Below are 21,022 nucleotides of genomic sequence, written 5' to 3'. Positions count from 1 at the left end.
GGGGGGTAGTTATAGGACAGATGTTAGGGGTAGGTTCTTTACTCAGCGTGTCGTGAGTTCATGGAATGCCCTGCAGTAGCAGTGGTGGACTCTCCCTCATTATGGGCATTTAAGCGGGCATTGGATAGGCATATGGAGGATAGTGGGCTAGTGTAGGTTAGGTGGGCTTGGATCGGCGCAACATCGAGGGCCGAAGGGCCTGTACTGCGCTGTATTCTTCTATGTTCTATGTTCTATAAGAAAGGGAGAGAGAGAATTTGAACTTGAGAAGTTGCGATTTAGTCAGCAAAGTCAAGTTAACAGAATGGACATTAAAAGAGAAGGTAGCGATATATATAAACATGTCAAAACTCTTGTATTCTTCTATGTTCTATGTTCTATAAGAAAGGGAGAGAGAGAATTTGAACTTGAGAAGTTGCGATTTAGTCAGCAAAGTCAAGTTAACAGAATGGACATTAAAAGAGAAGGTAGCGATATATATAAACATGTCAAAACTCTGCCATATTTTGAGAAAGCTGTTGAAGTCTTCTTTATTACATTTGAATAATTGGCTAGGCAGATGGAATGGTCTGAGGATTTATGGATAATGGTAGTTCAGACTAAATTGGTAGGCAGAGCTAGTGAGGTATTTGCCACATTGTCATATGAGCTGTCAAGGGATTATGAAGAGGTTAAACAGGCTATTTTAAGTGCTTATGAATTGGTACCATAAGCATATAGACAGCAGTTTAGAAACAAAGAAGGAACCAGGTCAGACTTATGTTGAGCTCGCAAGAATTAAGCATAGTCACTTTGCTTGATGGGTGAACGCTTAGAAAATAGATATGATATTTGAGGCTTTAAGTGAGATTATTCTGCTGGAGGAGTTTAAAAACTCACTTCCAGAGATGGTAAGAATTCAGGTGGAAGAACAGAAAGTTCAGAAAGTGAGAAGGGCAGCAGAATTATTAGATGAGTACAAGCTTCCGGCCAGAAGTTTGTCCTCTGAGGGATGTAAGTTGGGAGAAAGGGAGATCCTATACTACTAAACCAAGGTTAGAGAGCACTGGTAAGATTTTACCACAGAATTAAAAAGAAGTCCAAGAGAGTGGAAAGGAGATGAAAGGCCTCAGGTGCTTACACTGTGGTAAAGTGGGACACGTAAAGACACAGTGCTGGTCATTAAAGAAGGGTGCTGTGGTAAAAGAAGCTAAGCCAGTGGCATTAGTGAACGTAGTAAAGGAGACCCCAAGAAGAGCCGAGGAGCAGCAGGAGAGTGCACAGCCTCGGCAGGGGCTGGGTCTGGAGTTAGTATCTGATCTCTACAAAGAATTCACCTCTGTGGGTAAAGATTACTCAGAAAGACCAAGGGGAGAAGGATGAGACATTATAATTTCGAGAGATACAGGATCTAACCAATTGCTGATAGTAAAGGATGAGTGAATGTGCACTCTTTCTGATCTGTTACCAGAGATTGTGGTAATTTGTGGGATGATGGACAGAAATTTAACATTCCCTTATGTAAGATCAGGTTGGAATACCAACTTAAGACTGGGGAAGTTACAGTGAGAGTGATTGATAGAGTGTCAACTCCAGGAATTCAGTTTGTTCTTGGGAATGATTTGGCAGGATCCAAGGTGGGAGTGACACCACTTATTGTGGAGAAGCCCAAGGAAGACCAAGAAACTGAGGAGTTAAAACAGAAATATCCTGGTATTTCCCAGACTGTGTTGTAACCAGATCCGACTATCATAAGTCACAACACAAAGTGAAAAGTAAAGAGAAAGATGAAGGAGTTGAGTTTCAGTTAGCAGCTACCCTATTTGACGTAATGGTGCAGGAAAAACCTGAACATCCAGAGGGTCAGACAGAAGTGTTTAGTCCTGAAAGGCTAAGAGACTTACAACACCAAGATGATAAAAGATATGGATGGATGCATACTCTGAAAACGAGGCAGAGAATATTCCAGAGGGTTATTATCTGAAAGATAGAAACCACAAGATGGAAATGGAGACCACAGCAGGTTAGTGCAGAGGAGAAATAGGCCGAAGTGCACCAGACGGTGTTGCCTGTAGCATACAGACAGATGGTGTTACAGGTAGCACATGAACTACTTGTAGGAGGTCACCTAGGGGTACGAAAGACTCACGCTCAGGTACAAAAACATTTTTATCGGCTTGGAATATACAAGGATATGGTTAACTTTTGCCGTACGTGTCATACATGCCAAATGATAGGTAAACCATAGGCGGTAATAAAACCAGCACTTTTGTTGCCAATTCCCACATTTGAAGAACCTTTCATGCAGGTTATAGTAGTCTATGTAGGTCCCCTCCCGAGAAATAAAAGTGGGAGCCAGTATTTGTTAACTATAATGGATGATTCTACCAGATTTTCAGAGCAATTCCATTATGCAGTATCAAGGCAAATAAAGGTGGTAGAGGAGTTAGTAGCTTTCTTCACACGGAATGGGCTACCCAGAGATTCAGTCGGACTAAGAGTCAAACTTTACTGCTAGGTTGTTTTAAGGAGGTTATAGATAGCTTCAGTATACAGCACTTTAAATCTAGTGCATATCATCCTGCATCCCAGGGACCTTTAGAAAGATGGCATCAGACCTTGAGAATTATGTTGAGAGTATACTGTCAGGATTACCTGAGTGATTGGGATAAAGGTATCCCATTTGTATTGTTTGCCATTAGAGATGCCCCAAACTAATCTATTTTAGTTCACTCCCTTTGAGTTAATATTCATTCATGAAGTGAGAGACCCTTTGAAATTAATTAAAGAAAATTTGACAGGACCAAAGTTGGAGATCTCACCATTAGATTACATATTAGAGGTGAAGCGGAGATTAAATAGAGTAGGTGAATTAGCTAAACAGAATCTAAAGAGGGCACAGTGTAGAATGAAGCAGGTGGCAGATAGAAACTCGAGACTTGGACATTCTCCCCCCAAGGGGATGATGTGTTAGTACTGTTACCAGTGATAGGAGATCCCTTCAAGCCAGGTTTAGTGGTCCCTATCAAATTGAGAAAAAGTGGAGTCAAGTGAACTATTTAGGAAAGATGTCAGATACAAAGAAAAAGGTATCGGGTATGTCAAGAGAACATGCTGAAACCATATTACACTAGAGAGAAAGAACTGGAGGAGTGGGTGTTAGTTACTGCCCTGCAGAGTGAGGAATCAAATCCAGATGATATAGATTTTTGAGCTGCCTCAAAATAGATTAAAAGTGAAGTAGTCCTTGAGGAGTGAGATAGATTAGTAAGCTATCTGACTCAGGAGCACAGAATGGAGTTGAAAGATTTCTTACTACAGTACAAGGACATGTGTAAGAATCAGGTGGGGAGGACTAATGCTATTGTATATGAAGTAGCCATAGGGAATACTGCTCTGATGAAACAACACCCCTATCGGCTGAATCCTTTCAAAGCCTGACAGGTCCAGATGGAGGTGGAGGCCATGCTTGAAAAGGACATCATCGAACCAAGCCAGAGCGAATGGAGTTTGCCGATCATCCTAGTTCCCAAACCAGACAGGACTCAACTATTCTGCGTAGATTATCGGAAGGTCAATGCTGTTACAAAATTGGATTCATATCCAATTCCTAGATTGGAGGACTGTATTGAGAAAGTCGGACAAGCCAGTTACATCACCGAGTTGGGCTTACTGCATGGTTACGGGCAGATACCTTTAGCAGAGATGGCGAAAGAAATTTCTGCATTTGTTACCCCAAATGGGCTACATCAGTTTAAAGTAATACCCTTTGGAAGGAAGAATGCGCCTGCAACATTCCAAAGACTCATGAACAGAGCTGTGGCTGGGTTAACAAACTGTGCAGTTTGTTTGGATGATGTAGCGGTCTTTAGTAAGTCCTGGAACGATCACATGGTACAGTTGGCAGAGCTCTTTCAACGACTACAAGAAGCAAAACTTGTGATAAGCTTAAATAAAACTGAATTCACGAAAGCAGAGGTGACTTGCTTGGAACATAACATCGGTCATGGAAGGTTGACCCCATGGAATGCAAAGACAAAGGCTATAGAGGAATTTCTACGACCAAGCTGGAAGAAAGAAGTGCTTTGATTCTTAGGACTCAACGGATTTTATTGGATGGTTGATCCAAACTTCAGCAGTGTAGTGGCACCATTAACCCATCGGCTGAAGAAGAACACAAAGTTTCGGTGGACAGAACAACGTCAAGAGGCATTTGACCATTTAAATCGATATTAACCACCAAACCAGCTTTAGCTACACCAAACTTTTCAAAACCATTTAAAGTCGCCATTGATGCTGTGACACAGGAGTTGGCGCTTTCCTCCTCCAGGGAGATGAGGATGGGATCGAGCGGCCAGTTGGTTACTCTTCAAAGATCAACATCCCCCAGAGGAAATATTCCACAATCGAAAACGAACGATTGAGTTTGGTACCGGCCTTACAGCATTTCAATGTGTATGTCACGAATGACGTATCAGAGAAATTGTGTACGCTGACCACAATCCACTTACATTCTTAGAAGGTTTTAAGGATAAGAATATGAAACTATTTCATTGGAGTCTTTTGTTACAGACTTTTAATTTTAAAATTGTACATGTTGGAGATCGGAAGAATGTAATCGCAGATGCGATATCGCAGATTTAACAGTTTAGATGATATGTCTTTATTTAATGTACATATTTAGGTATATGGGAAGAGGTTACGGAGAACTTATATGGAAGTTATCAGTATGTTAGGATAATGTGTTTAAAAGATTAAAAAAGAAGCCATTTTTTCATTATGATGGTTCGTTTTTTTTAAGGTGGGAGGTGTTATGAAGATGTGGGTGTACCTTTCAGAGAATGAAAAGCAGCAGAACTACCATACACAGCACCAAGTATTCTCAATAAGGCAACAATGTCTGTAACACTGGGTCAAACAACTCAAGTAGTTCGTTGCCTGGAGACAAAAACAAATTTGAATTCAGCCAGTTTAAATTATACCTTGATAAAAATACCAATTTCCAATCAAGATTTAATTGAGTATCTTGACAATATTAAAAGCCAATGACACAATCTGATGCTCTTGGATATAAGACCGGGGGGAAATTGAACAGTTGAGAGGAGAACTGCTTAGCCTAACATGTACTAGACTGCTTGAAAAAATCTCTTGCGCTCTCTCTCTTTAAAAGTATCTTTTTGATCAGTAACCTGTGATGCATAAATGACTAAGAAGGAGAACAGAAGACCCAGGAAGATCCGAAGATAAGAACCTACAGCTGTCTGGTATTGAGATAACAAATATTGTTTTGTAATTCTTAATTGGGAGTCTTATCGGACTAGTATTATAGAAGGGAAGATAAAAGATAGGTTAGAGAAAGAAATCATACATAGTGGTTAATTATTCTCTGTTATACTTTAAGAAATAAAGTTAATTTTTACTTTACACATTTCTTTACCACTCGAATTTTTATAGATGACTGCATGGAATAAATCTTTTGTGTTGCGGGGTTTAAATTAAGCAGGAGAGTTTACCCCATGTCGTAACAATCACTCAGAACATGTCAAGGATCACTGAAGAGCAATTATAGGAACCCAGTCAGTTCGAGCTTGTCAGGGTGTAAAAAGCATGCTCACTGCAACAAGAGTGTTAGAAGGTGTCCTAATGAGGTGATTAAAAGCCATTGGTTTGGTGTTGGGGCTTAGAAAAATGTCCCAGAAATTATATGATATTTCTGTGTGATTAGAACTCTCGAGAGATCCCAGGAGCTAGTGGATGAAACTAAGCGTTGCAATTAGGACTCAGTAAAAGTCCTGGGAGTCATGAGGATCTTAGAAAAAGTCAGTGAGCAGTTATTTCAATGCAGAGAGTGGCATGGTAGAAGCCCAGAAGCTGGACTTGTTTGGTGCAATTAAGCAACATTAGAGCTCAGGGAAAAAAAACTACCCTCTCTTTCCTATCGGAAAGATGTTGTGAAACTTGAAAGGGTTCAGAAAAGATTTATAAGGATGTTGCCAGGGTTGGAGGTTATGAGCTGCAGGGAGAGGCTGAACAGGCTGGGGCTGTTTTCCCTGGAGCGTCGGAGGCTGAGGGGTGACCTTATAGAGGTTTACAAAATTATGAGGGGCATGGATAGGGTAAATAGGCAAAGTCTTTTCCCTGGGGTCGGGGAGACCAGAACTAGAGGACATAGGTTTAGGGTGAGAGGGGAAAGATATAAAAGAGACCTGAGGGGCAACTTTTCCACGCAAAGGGTGGTATATGTATGGAATGAGCTGTCAGAGGAAGTGGTGGAAGTTGGTACAATTGTAACATTTAAGAGGCATTTGAATGGGTATGTGAATAGGAAGGGTTTGGAGGGATATGGGCCAGGTGCTGGCAGGTGGGACTAGATTGGGTTTGGATATCTGGTCGGCGTGGATGGGTGGACTGAAAGGTCTGTTTTCATGCTGTACATCTCTATGACTCTCGTACTAGCTTGGTGCAGGTAGATATCTATGAAAATCTTAAAGGAGAAAGTGAGGGCTGCAGATGCTGGAGATCAGAGCTGAAAATGTGTTGCTGGAAAAGCGCAGCAGGTCAGGCAGCATCCAAGGAACAGGAGAATCGACGTTTCGGGCATAAGAAGAAGGGCTTATGCCCGAAACGTCGATTCTCCTGTTCCTTGGATGCTGCTTGACCTGCTGTGCTTTGCCAGCAACACATTTTCAGCGATGAAAATCTTAAGTTGTGCCTGTGACCAGGTGCTGGAGTGCTACATCCAGAATCCAAGGGGCACAGTTCCCAGAACGGAGAGAAATACCAGGATATGGGAAATCTATGACCAAGTGCCTTTTGAGGGACATCTGAGGTTAACTCCTCAGGTGAGATGAATTGGAATCTATTTTAATGCTGTGTCATGAAATCTCGTTATATTATGCCACTAAACTATTGCGTCTGGAGAGATGGTTAAGAAATCCATAGGTTCTGTCTTACTTACATTTTCTATTTGGAGTGGTCTAGAGGGGGTCTTACTCTGGTTACTAATTTGCCTCATGCTAAATCCAGCTATTAGAACAGTATATTGAACCTTGCGCAATCTAAACCTCTGACAAAAGTATTTGCATTTTTTGAATAAGTTTTGTTTTAAAGCACTTGTTAATATTGTTTAACACAAGAAACCTTTGGCATTTTTTTTAAATACAAACCTAATACAATTTGAGACCTGTTGCATTGATAATATCATTCCTCATTAAATTTAAACTTTATTGTCAACAGTGGAAGAGTGCAAGTAGAAAAGGACTCAGTGCACCAATCAACTTCAGTCATAACATCTTTCACCAAGTGAACTGGACAGCTATAAACCTGCAGAACTGAACTCTAAGTGAGGGAGACCAGTAACAGAGAACACCAGCCCTTGAGACTCTTTTGCAGTTCCCTTAGATCTTGTCTTTCATTTCTATTTAGCCCCCACCTTCTTGCTGTATTCTCCATACTCCGTGACTTCTTTACAATGTACGGGTCTGTATGTGCGATAGAACGAGTGAATGCGAAGACAGAACAGGTTGGGAGTGGGTGAGGGTTGGGATAGAGAGCATGGAAGGGACAGGTTGGGAGGGGGAAAAAGAAAATCAAAAAATGGGTGAGGCAGGAAGGAGGCAGATTAAAAAATGGGTGAGGGTGGTGAAGGTGGGAGGGTCAAGAGCAGGGAAGAGAGGCAGGAGGGAGGCATTGATCAGGAGAGGGAGAGAGAGCAGGAAAGTGAGTAGCAGGTGGGTTGGAGGAACAAGTGAGGAAGGGACATGCAGCTGCAAAGGAGAGATGTTTGGGAAGCTGGAATGGTGTGACAGTGGGAGAGGGGGGAAGAAAAGGAGAGCACGTGCAGGAGAGAGAGCGTGCAGAGTGAACAACAAAGAAAAAAGAGAGCACAAGATCACGTGATCCTGAGGAAGAGGCAGGGATGAAAGTACAGCATGATCCTGACCCAGCTGGTGGGATGTTTCCTTTGTTTCATGTGAAGAAGCACCTCACCATTCCTTCAGCAACCGCACCTCAAACTAATCTTTCAGAACTTCAAAGTAATTTCATACATAACATTGACAAAACCTTAACACAAATTTTATAATTACAGTCAATTGCTCTGTTGATTCAATTGCACATTCACATTTGATGGGTCATGTATTCGATACTAATTCACAACTGAGCCTGTTTTAGTGCTTCAAAGTGGATGCCAGCGCTAACAATCCGAGGATAGATTTTGATCTATACAGAAGTCTTTCCTCATGCTCTCTCAGCTTTAGGCCATGCATCCTGCTGTCTTAACAGACCATCATCCTGTCACAATCTGGCCCTGAATAGCACTTCCTCCTGTCTTTCCATCAGCTTCACTGTGACTCAGAAACAAAACAAGGCTATCATTTCCCACAGAAGGCACATTAACAGTCACATTAACTGGTATTAACAATCATGTCCTTGAATGCACAGAAAGTCAGAACTACGGACAAAGATGTTACACAGTAGGTTATGCATAAATCTGTCATGTGACAGCTCATTGACTTTAGTATTGGTGGTCTATTTGGTACAAAAGTGATTTAATCTCAGCCTGTTTCACGTTTCCTTTTGCAGTCTCTGTTCAGTCACTAGTGGTATGCTTAGTCAAGCAACAAAAAAACCTCAGACATCAGCAAAACCGCTCATAGATAAAGCTTTGCACCTAAATAAATTACTTGGCCTGTTTCTTTCCAGGAAACTATTCCCTTCAATTCTCTCCCCAAGAATTAGCAGAAAACATAGAAAATAGGAACAGGAGTAGGCCTTTAAGCCTGTGCTGCCATTCATTAGGATCATGGCGAAATCATCCAACTCAGTGCCCTGATTCTGCCTTCTTCCCATTACCTGGATCCCGACATCTATCTCCTTCTTGCAAACATTCAATGTTTGGCCTCAACCACTTTCCAAAGCAGAGAATTCCACAGCTCACCGCCCTCAAAGTAATTTCTCCTTCCCTCAGTGCTAAATGGTCTAGCTTGCATCCTTAGCCTGGTAACAGGGAGCATCTTTCCTGTATTTATCCTGTCTAGCTCTGTTAGACGTTTGCAGGTTTCTCAGATACTCACCTCATTCTACTAAACGCTAGTGAACATAGTTCTGGAATCCATCCACAAGTCAATTTTTTTGCAAGCTGGAACTCAACGCAATGCAATGGAAAGCAGCTGTTTGTACATTCGGGAAACACTCCTATTTTGGGTCTTTCAAATTAGAATCATGCATGGGATCGTATTCGTAAGTACAAGCATTCATGAGGCAGATGTTCATAAATCAGCAACACCCTGTAGTCCGAACTAATCTGGTCTCTATATGTCAGTCCTGCTGTCAGGAATCAGTCTGGTATACAGTGCAGAATAATAAGGTTGTAACTTTCATATTGTGTGTTAACTCAGTGGTTAGCACTGCTGCCTCACAGCACCAGGGACCTGGATTTGATTCCACCCTCAGGCGACTGTCTGTGTGGAGTTTGCACGTTCTCCCTATGGCTGCGTAGGATTCCTCTCGGTGCTCCAGTTACCTCCGAAAAACCAAAGATGTGCAGGTCAGGTGGATTGGCCATGCTAAATTGTCTGTAGTGTTCAGGGATGTGCAGGCTAGGTGGATTAGCCATATAGTGTAGGGAGGTGGACCCAAGTGGTATGCGGTTTGGAGGGCTGGTGTAGATTTGATGGGCTGATTGGCCTGCTTCCACACAGTAGGGAACAGTACAGCACACGAACAGGCCCTTCGGCCCACCATGTCTGTGCCAACTATGGTGCAATTCTCTACTGCACATGGTCCATATCCCTCTTTTCCCTGCCTGTTCATGTGTCTGTCTAAGCACTTCTTAAATGTTACTATTGGCTCTGCTTCTACCACCTTCCCTGGCAGCACGTTCCAGGCACCTATCACCCTCTTTGTAAAAAAAAAACTTTGCCCCTCTCATCGATGCCCCCTAGTATCTAGCATTTCCATCTTGGGAAAAAGATTCTGACTATCCACCCTATCCATGCCTCTCAATTTTTTTATGCTTCTATCAGGTCACCCTTCAGCCTCTGATGCCATAGTGAAAACAATCCAATTGTGTCCAACCTCTCCTTATACTTAACCATTCCAATCCAGGCATCATCTGGTAAATCTCTTTTGCACCCTCCCTAAGGCCTCCACATTCTTCCTATAGTGTGGGGAACAGACGTCCATGCAATATTCCAAACGTGGCCTCATTAGAGTCTTATACAGCTCCAACATAAATAGAAACATAAACCAGTTTTAACTTATTGATTGCTCAAACCTTTTAAATGAGAAAGATTTTAAAAAGACGAGGGGCCTTTTTGTTTCATTTTAAAACACAGAATGGTTTGTGTGTGGAATGAACTTCCAAAGGAAGTGGTGGATGTGGATATGTTTAAAAGACATTTGGATAAGAACATGAATCAGAAATATTTGCAGGGATACGGGCCAAGCGCAGGTAGGTGGGATTAATTCAGTTTGGGATTATGGTCAGCAACGGACTGGTTGGACTGAAGGGTCTGCTGTACAACTCAGTGTCATATTGTCAGTTTTGAATTTATTCTATTAAAGTTATGTAAATTACAAGATTGAAAATGCTCCTTGCAGAGTGATTTTGTGCCCCAAGTCCTTCAAATCTAGCTGACTCAACCTTTCGTTTGTGTTCAGGGTAGCAGAGGAGCACTCTAACTGGAAAATACCTCAAATGATCAGATAATGCAGCCACGCTCAATCGTTAGATTCACACATGTGGAATAGTTCCTCTCCTGCTGGGCAGGATACCTGAGCGTTGCGAGGGCTGGTGGAACGGTATCTCAGCACAAGATAGAACCACAGGGCAAGAGAGAATCAGAGGAGTACAAGGTTGTAAACAGTTTACCTAAATATATTATCCAAACTCTTGCCAGAGTGTTTATGGATACAACATTTAATATCTAAATGCATCTGCTCCACCATGAAAACTGATCAAATAAAACTGGATTTTTCAAATTTGTTTTTTTTTGAGCATTGAATTGATTTTCCAATTTTGAAATACTCTATTGAAACTACATATCAAAAAATTAATTTCTAATGGAAAAAAAAAATCAATGTATGACACTAGAGATATTTGTTTTAATAACAGTTAACTCCTAAATGAGAAGATGGTACAGATTTATAACCAGCTTTCTTACAATTAATTTGACCTTCCCAGATGATTCATTTGATTTGTCTCATCAGACCTTCAGGTTGAAATGTGACTGTGTGGGACCAGTAATGAACATATTAATTCATTCCCATGCAATTTCTCATTTCTGCGTTTTGAAAAAAGAAATTAACTCACTTGAGTTAAGAGCTTCATTAAAATGGCAAACAGATATTTCATATAAAAACATTCATACAGTCATCAGTAATTTTACACAGAATAATGTGAACCCCCTCCTGTTTTAAGTTCTCAATCTTTATGATGGCAGCACTGAAACTTACCGCACTTTCACACTAGGGATCCTGTAACTGGCCAGGAAAGCCCTTGGTTCTAATGGGCATCAAGAATGCTCAGGAAAAATACAATAAGGGTAGAGTTTCTCTCACTCTGCTCCAAGATCCCTAATTTTAAACTCCAGGGTAACACACAGTGAGATATCTCCATTCAAAATGTGATAAGTTTCTCGAATGATTGAAAATGCTAGTGTTCTGGCATGGTGGCATTTTTTTGTTATTGTTAAAACCCGCATACTGGAAACATGGGAGTAAATGTTTGACCCTAAGTTGAAAAAATTCCCCGAGTCTCCAAATCCAAATCAATAGAAGTGGCCCAAAAGTTCTGATTCTTGTCCCAGGCATTGGAAGGGAAAGTGAGGGAGACAGGAGTTAAAGAGAATCAGACCCTCCAACCCCAGAAACAGTGAAGGCAGCCGGGGATGCAGGCATTGTGAAAGGCCAACTCCAAGAATTGTAAGTGAAAGAATAAAGTAAGAAATAGCCCTCACTACCCCACATACTACTCATGCCCTATCCGTGCTAACTCAACCAAAATGCCATGGAATTTCACACATCCTATAATCAACTTTCTCCCCTCTACCTACCCCCAGGATCCCCTCACACCTTCCTTGCAAAACAATATCCCTCCACTTACCTCCATGCTCATCAACACTCCCTATGCCAACTCATGCCAGCCCAGGACCCCTTTGCCTTTGCACCCTCCATTCCAACATACCCAGGATCCACCATGGGCTCCTGCAGGAGCTATGCTAAGATGAAATAAAACAAAGCTTAAGTGTCTATTGCAAACCTTTTATAAATGTCCATATTCATAAGGACCTATTTGATACATTTAAAATTCCTTTAACTACTGAAGACTTACATTAATTCCTTCTTAAAACAATCATATTCATAGCTCCACAAAGACTTAACTACTTGGAGATACCAGTCACACTGTGAACTACCATGCACCACACCATGATAATATTTGTGGAATCAAATCAGGCAGTACTAATCCTGCAATGATAAAACTCAGGTTTGTACAAACAGACAGTGAAATTGCAAACATAGGATTTCTTTCTTTTTTAAATTGCAAGCTTCTTTTTAATAAAAAAAACTTTAGTGGGAAGATTTTAGTGTCTTTAAAGCTCAACAGTTCCAGTAGGATTTTATGTACACTTATGTCTACTGTTATTTTCATCTCTGAAGGGCATCTTGTCTCTCCCAAAGGAGTGATTGAACAAATTCAAAAATGGGTACAGTCACCTACAAATGACTGACAGCTTTAGCCTCTCTCTTCAAGGTTGGTGGTCTTCAGCTGACTTCAAAAGCTTTACTATATTCAGAAAGTTTTGTTAATAGTTGTTCAATGCAACCTTGGTGTGAATGCTGGGCTGAGTTTCAAGCTCACGAATGCATGCAACTCAGGGCAGGTGGTTTCTATACTTGTGCAATGGAATCTCATTTGCAAATTAGCCAATAATTAGAAATCTTCTAATGGCTACAGCTCAACAAGGATCATTGAAGAGACTGGCAAGAAAACTTGATCGATTTAAATGACATGGATTTTTCAAATGGACTTTAAGTACTACTTGTTTATTTTGATAGAGTTATGAGCTTTTCAAAGACTTCTCAAATTTGCTAGAGGACTCCTGGGTTTTGCACATATTGGATACTGGGCAATTATGGAGGTGTGAGAGAAGTCGCACCTTCCTCTCCAGAACTGATGGATGCCCTGGCGAATGAAAGGGAGTCTTTAAAGCCAGTTGCTTTGGCAACCGTCCAATTCTGTCTCCACCTTGGGCCTGCTGTTCCTGACACCAGCCACCTCCACCACCTGCTATAAAAACAGCATGGGTGGACAGTGACAGTCAGGATACAGGACTGGGATGTTTGGGAAATGACTCCATCTCCAGAGTACTAAGAACAAGATAAAAATTCTGGCCAAGATAAACTGAGCCACATGGTATGTGTTGCACTTACCCTCTCCATTTTCTTTTTGGTTTTTCTCAGTGGTTTGCCTCATTTGCTTTGAGCCATTCATTTACATTGTCATCGAACAGGATCCCTCAGGATCTTGGATATTTCAATTACTACCTTTGCCATTGTTCCATACTCATGCTTCACTCCTAACCTGTGTGATCTACCTCCACCCCCAAAGTCACCAGCAATTTCACAGCCTTGCACCAAGTTGACTCCTCTTGGTAAAATTTTAGCTGAGGAAGAGGCACTCTTACTTCCAAGAGGGGAGGGCTGGACGACCAAGTTCCAAAGAGCTGAATGGCCTATTCCTGCTCCTATTTTCTATATGTTCCTACTACTATGGACTTGGACGTATCATAGAAAGCTGAACCTACCAAGGCAGTGTTAATAGATGACTTCATTGGCAAAGGAACTGCTTTCAAAATTGCTTTAGGCCCAGGTGTAGTTTCAGGTTAAGTTCATGCTTGAAGTTACAGACAGACGTTTGAAGCTTCAAGGATATGCCAGAGGCTAGAGGCTGGAGGCTCATCCAAAATTGTCGTTATATTTCCTTGAAGCATTTGCTTGGATTTCAGAGACGGCTCACAGGTCTCCAGAGTTCTTATTTGAGTCAGAAAGGCCAAAAGGTGGAGACTGAGATAAATGGTTGCCAAAGCAACTGATTTTCAAAGGCCTACCTCCTTTTGCTGGGAGGCTCACTTAGTTCTGAAGAAGGTGTGGCTTCCCCCACATCTCCACACTTACCCAGAATTCACTCTGCACAGAATCCATGATCCCCATAAATTTGGAAAGTCTTTGTTTATTTAGATGAGCTTTTCAAACAGTACTTTAAAGTCCATTTTAAAAACCCGTAACCATTTTAAATCTCAATATAATAAAGTTTCCTTGCCAGCCTCTTCAACAAGCCTTGCTGAGTGAAGCAAATAGAAGATTTACAAATCAGCCAATAATTAATAATGAGGTTCCACAGCAGAAATATCTGTTATCTGCATCTGTACTGAGAATGTGATAAGCAGCTACGTAAATGCAGAGTTATTATTTCTCCTTTCTCCTCCCTCCCTCTCTCTCTCCAGCCATCAAATTAGCTCAGTATTCTTTATTTTCTTCCTAACGCTGCTTGGAAAACAGAATATGAATTTTAAGGTGTTTCTTTTCTGCATTGCTTTCCTCTCTTTTCTTACTAACTTTTCTTCATTTCTCACTCCTGTTATTCTTCTGGCTTTCTATCTCAAAGTTTTCATGGTTTTGCCTTCCTTCTGTTTGAGTTTCACTACAACTTACTGCTTAAGTCCTTGCATTAAACACCAAAATAGATCATTTTCTCAGAATATGCAGACAACGTGGCATTGATTAACAGGATTTACCTCATTTACTCTGTATTTCCCTTTAGACACCGATACCCAGAGACCTTACATGCCCTACTAAAAGTTATTGTTTATGATCAAACTACAAAGTAATTCTGCACAGAGCAATGCTCACACCTCACATTCTAAGCCCCTGATTGTGGTTCTGTTTCAATGAATTATCATTTGAAAAGTCATGCATTCTGTAAAGCTCCCAGTAAAAATGATAAAAGGCTCAAACAAACACAATTGCTCAAAAGCTCGATGAAAAGTGAACCGTGCATACCAAAAATCCCAGATCGAGTTTTGACGAGGCAATGCGAGCCAATCCAATTCAAAAGTAGCAGTCGAGGTGCTACAATTATTCTCAAACGCGACAGCGGTGTTCTTGGTCACTATGCTGTTGTGTGAACACACAACCCTTTTCCTCACCATTGAATTTTCCCAGATAGTGTCATTGAGCTACAATATGATCACACTGAAATGCTTCCCCTCCAGCCCCCACCAACACTCAGTCTTCAAATGGTCTGCTACACTTATAAATATGAGCAATAATTATTAAAGCAAGAGAATCAAAATCCATCGATCCATATGTCTGCAGAATTCTTCATAGGTTGAAAGGAAGAACGGTGCAAAGTTGAAAAGTTCTGACAAATTGCCTTTTTTCAGCAATACTCATGTTTGGTACAACAACATAACTTGTGGGCAGCACGGTGGCTCAGTGGTTAGCACTGCTGCCTCTCAGTGCCAAGGACCCAGGTTCAATTCCACCCTCTGACGACTGACAGTGTGGAATTTGCACATTCTCCCAGTTTCCTCCAGGTGCTCCAGTTCCCTTCACAATCCAAAGATGTGTAGGTTAGGTGGATTGGCTATGTTAAATTGTCCATAGTGTCCAAGGATGTGCAGGCTAAGTGGATTAACCATGGAAATGCAGGATTTGAGGGGACGGGGGTGCCCTGTTTGGAGGATTGGGGCAGATTCGATGGGCTGAATGACCTGCTTCCACACTGTACAGATTCAGTGAAAACCTAATTACATTACAGTCGTTTGAAATGTTTTGGTGATGAACTGTCCACGAGTGCATTAATCAAACTTTAGATTATAATTTCAGCCTGAAGAACGTAATTTGCTCCGATTCTTCAGAGAAAAATAAAAAGAGAAATGTATGGTACCACACAACAAATCTAAAAAGATTAATCTCAACAGACCCCGTTAGTCATAAATCTTACAAACATCAAATAAGTTTGCATAATCACAAACATTTTGATCATATTTCAGTAATTTTTATCCCTTTGATTTTAGGAGGTGTTAATGCTATTGCATGGGGAGAGAGTAGAAAGCAGTCACATCTGACAGTCTGGGGAGCTGACTGAATTTGCCAAAAGTGCTGGGCATCCTACATTAAAGGTAGTTAGCTGCTGATGTTTATTCAGCTTTCAGCATGCTGACAGGGCTCAGCAATTCCTCAAAGAGATCAGCAGCAGTCACCCTTTAAATATGTAAACATGCCTTGATGAGACTTTTTTTCCTGGTAAGGATTATTTGAAAAGGTTTACAGAGGTGATATTCTTCTTACAACAATTTCTGGAGATTTCCATTTGCAGGTTCTCAAAGGTTTGCTGACCGAACTGTACTTCAGATGAGTTCAGGCAGTGACATTTGGCAACATCATCGATCACAGTAGCATCACAAGCAAGGTTGATCCTGTCTTTGTCTAGTGGTTAGATGTATATTTGTTGAGATTCATCCCAAGCAGCTCCGTGACACAGGACTCTGTGCTCTATTGTCTGCTTCCCAGGACTGATACGGAGACAATTGCGCCTGGAGGACCATCAACTCCGTGAAAGCCGCTCTTTGGTCTGCCCGAAACTGGTTGGTTTTCCAGAGCAAGGAATTGACCTCAACCAAGTGTTGCAGACTGGCACATTCCAAGGCCCAGGACTATGTGCTGAGGGCTGCACTAAAACTCGTGGCAGCTGCTGCCAAGGCAAACTGGGGAAAAACTACTGTCTGAGGGCTTTCTCCTGAAGTTAAATGGGGGCCCGTGCAGTTATTGGACCTTCCCAGTGTCTCATGTCAATAAAATCTTGCACAAGTAAGAAATGCCTTTGCTTTATTTGTTGCATACAGTCAAACTCCGGGGTTTGTTTTTTTTCGTATGTTACAGTCCGGAACTGAACTGCTTTAGTGACAATGTGTATAAAGATATCTTTATGAACAAAGTATGTTTTTAATTTCAAAAATAGGCTGGTGGTTACAAGTAAGTAGAGAATAGATCACTAAACAGAAAGCAGGCCAATTTTGTTCCAGGTAGCTCATGTGTACTAAGGCTAGCAACATTGGTCAGCTACTAACTGGGCTGAAATCTGCTATGTCAGCGTTGACCAGGAAAGGAATCCTGAGACTTGTCCACACTACACAGCTTAGTATTGCCCTGGCTGCTACAGTTATCCACTGAACCATGTGAGGAACTAAGAAAACTTTTAGCTATTTTTCATTTTCTTTCGGTCTCCCTGATTCCTACAGATGTCCACGATTCTGCTATAGTAGATAGTGGGAGGGAAATCACCAAGTTTCATAATACCTTCAACTTAACCTCCATATAAAGGAAACAATGGAGAAAATGTTCAGCCTATGCCTCATAGATAATGGATGCCATGCAAATGAACTTGCTTTGTTGAAGACCAAGAGTGTGTATTTGGAAAGACCGCTTCTTAGAAAACATTACTACTCACCTTGATTAAAGAACATTCCAGAAGTCCAAAATACAACCAAGAACACGGGATAGAATTCAACAGAGTTCTGCCTGCAGGGATTTAAAAGCAACAAGCATGAAATCAATTTCAATGGATGTTTCCAAAATATTTAATTAAAATTGCTTCGAAATGTCCACCCCCCACATTTTCTCCTAACCTCCTTTGAAGGTGCTGAATCATGTTGGGAATTATCTCCACGCAACTCTGATGAAATATGACAAATTTTAAACATTAAATATTTTATCGCCTCATCCCTGCTGATGCTATAAGACCTGATGAGTATAATGGAGCTTAACATGTAAAAGTAAGAGGTTGTTGCTTCGGCAAGAAGAGTAGAGTACTATTGAAATGGAGTGAAACTGCAAAATATGGTGGCAGAGGGACTTGGTCACTTTTATACATGAATCCTAAAAGAAAATTCAGCACACAGACACAGTAAATATCATCAAGGTAGTAAATGGAATATCAGCTTTTAGTGCACTGGGAATGAAATATAAAAGTGCAAGAGTTTGGCTTCAACTGTACAGGACATTACCGACACCACATCTAGAGTACAAGTACAGTTTTGATCACCTTACCTGGGAGGGATAGATTTGTATTGGAAGCAGTTCACTAGGCGGATTTCTGGAGTGAGGAATTTGTCTTATGAGGAAGAGTTGGAAGGAGGAGAGGTAATCTTGTTGAAGCATTAAGGATCCTAGCATAGTTTAACAGGATAAATGCTGAAAGGATGTTCCCCTTGTATCTAGGACTAAGGAGCAATGATTCAAACTAAGTGGTTTCCAGTTAAGATGGAAATGAGGAGAAATTTCTGGATGTTGAGTTCGAAGTTCATTTTCAGACGCTTTGTCACCATACTAGGTAACATCTTCAGTGAGATGCTACTGATTGAACTGAACTGCTTTAGTGACAATGTGTATAAAGATATCTTTATGAACAAAGTATATTTTTAATTTCAAAAATAGGCTGTGGTTACAAGTATGTACTTGTCTAGAGAATAGATTACTGAACAGAAATCAGGCCAATTTTTTTTCCAGGTAGCTCATGTGTACTGAGGCTAGCAACATTGGTCGGCTAATGCATTGCTGATGATTCCTGCTTTCTACTTATACGTTTGGGTTTCTTTGGATCGGTGATGTCATTTCCTGTTTTTTTCTCAGGGTGGTAAATCCCATCCAAGTCAGTGTGTTTGTTGATAGAGTCCTGGTTGGAACGCCATGCTTCTAGGAAACCTCGTACATGTCTCTGTTTGGCTTGTCCTAGGATGGATGTGTTGTCCCAGTCGAAGTGGTGTCCTTCCTCATCGGTATGTAAGGGTATTAGTGAGAGAGGGTCATGTTGTTTTGTGGCTAGTTGATGTTCATGTATCTTGGTGGTGAGTTTTCTGCCTGTTTGTCCAATGTAGTGTTTGTTGCAGTCATTAGTTTTGCTTGTTGTCTGTACAGGGTCTTTCAAGTTCATTAGCTGCTGTTTTACTGTGTTGGCGGGTTTGTGGGCTACCATGATGCCAAGTGGTCTGAGTAGAAATTTCTCTGAGGGTCACTGGTCTTTGGAACTTCTCTTCCCCAGCGAGCACTGCCAGCTGTACCATTAAATCCACTCAAAGTTGAGTTAGACGAGAGGATCGAGGATTTTGGGGATGGGTAGGAGAGTGAAAATAAAGCCACCCAGATTAGTCATGATGTTACCGAACAGAGAGCAGGTGGAAGAGCCAAATGGCCTATTCCAGCCTCAATTTCTGTCATTTTCCCTTCATTCTACATTAGATCCTGGAGAACCGGCTTGAATCTTATTCTGTTGCAACTGAAATCAAGATCCACGCTGCCAATTTACAAGAGCAAAGAGAGGGCAGAGGTTGAACCGGAATTCTGTCCAGCTTGATTCTGTGCTCACCATCCACACACACAACCTTACTTAAAAAATAAATTCTAGCTGAGATTTATTGCTCTGTTGTTAACATCTCCATGAGAAAACATTCTTTAAAAAAGAAATGCAGCACAATTAAGCTATGAATGTTGTGAGTTACAGCTAACTTGGAGTCAGAGCTGTAGCAGCAGCATGCACTTTCTACATGTGTCTTGTGTTCTGGAACCATGGATAGTGCTGCTAGAAGCTCCAAATTTTCTTCCAGTACATTAACCCCTCTCTCATTCTTACCTTTGCCATTGGTAGGTGCTGAATGAAGGTGCAGCTTGATACGCAACGTGTTTGGCCACATTAGGAATGCAGCTTCCTTGGCATTTTAGCTCTGGGGTGGGATTCAAAGCCAGAGCTTTGAGAGGAAGGTATGACCGTCAGTGCACTACAAGGGTCAGGTGAATAACCAAGGTCTTTTTCCCAGGATAGGGGAGTCCAAAACTAGAGGGCATAGGTTTAAGGTGAAAGGGGAAAATTTTAAAAAGGGAGCTAAGGGACAATCTTTTCTCACAGAGGAAGTGGTGGGGACTACTCCTCCTCCACATCCTCTGGCAGCTCATTCCAAACAACATTTAGAAGGCATCTGGATGGATAGATGCTCTTCAGGGGGGCCAGTATGATTCTATGATTCCGATTTCACCAGAAATTAAATTACCTTTTGAAAGAAACATATTGCTGCTTGTCACTTTAAAGATTTTAAGTCAAAAATACTTCCCTTTTTAAAAGGGTGAAATTAGACCAGGATTTCCATTTCTGGTCCTTCTAAATTTTTTTGCTGGATATGGCACATATACAGATGTCAGGTATGGATGGGGTGGATAGGGATTTGAGCTGGAAAAAGCACAGCAGGCCAAGGAGGAGGAGGAGGAGTCGTCGACGTTTCTGATCGGAATCTTTGTCAGGATACTGGAATGAGCTGCCAGAGGAAGCTGCCTGACTCTCCAGCATCTGCACTTCTTACTATCTACAGATAGGGATGGGGCCAGCCTTGGTTGTGATGGCCTCCACAGGTGAATAGTTCTCGTGCAGCTGTTACCGCAGCTCACGTGTGAAGACAGAACATTTAGGAAATGCACTGGATAGATGTGAATGAGTATTTCTGGGCAAGGTAGTGGTGGAAGGAGGGCAAGGAAAGGGCAAACTGAATTTATTCACCTTGATGATGCGTACCACTAATTTATGTCTGAGCAAGCAGCCATCACAATACAATTACACACAAATGATTCATGTTCATGTGAAGTCAAATCTTATGTTGTCTAAAGGTTTGCTCTGAATTATTCACCAGCACCATATCATTATATGGATATGCCTCAATTAAGGTAAGGGACTGACTGACGTTAATTATTGGCAATCAAAGATTGTATCTGTAAGCAAATAAAACCTCAACTTTTTTTCCTACTCCAAGTGGAACAAAAGGGAAGGTTCTCTCACAGTGTTTTATAAAAATAAAATCGATTATAATAAAGTCTCCAAAAACATATGACCTCTGCCTCCTGTTCAATCTCAAGCTCCATACTTTTTACAGGAAAATCATAACTTCTTTTGCCTTAACTCCAAGCCACATTGGCTCATCTGTTACCTCATTTGTAC

At 41.3% G+C, this 21,022-nt stretch overlaps 1 protein-coding gene across 1 annotated transcript in view; it reads right to left on the bottom strand.

Annotated features, from left to right (window-relative positions):
- The window catches only part of mgst2 (microsomal glutathione S-transferase 2), a 49,419-nt gene that overhangs the window by 10,803 nt on the left and 17,594 nt on the right, over positions 1 to 21,022 (bottom strand). The window contains exon 3 of the mRNA XM_043674109.1: positions 17,495 to 17,565. Within this exon, the coding sequence (XP_043530044.1) occupies positions 17,495 to 17,565 (71 nt within the window). The remainder of the gene's footprint in view (positions 1 to 17,494; positions 17,566 to 21,022) is intronic.

This window comes from Chiloscyllium plagiosum, chromosome 32 (genome assembly GCF_004010195.1).
Source record: "Chiloscyllium plagiosum isolate BGI_BamShark_2017 chromosome 32, ASM401019v2, whole genome shotgun sequence".
Lineage (NCBI taxonomy): Eukaryota > Metazoa > Chordata > Chondrichthyes > Orectolobiformes > Hemiscylliidae > Chiloscyllium > Chiloscyllium plagiosum.
This window is presented reverse-complemented; position numbering and strand designations above follow the sequence as displayed.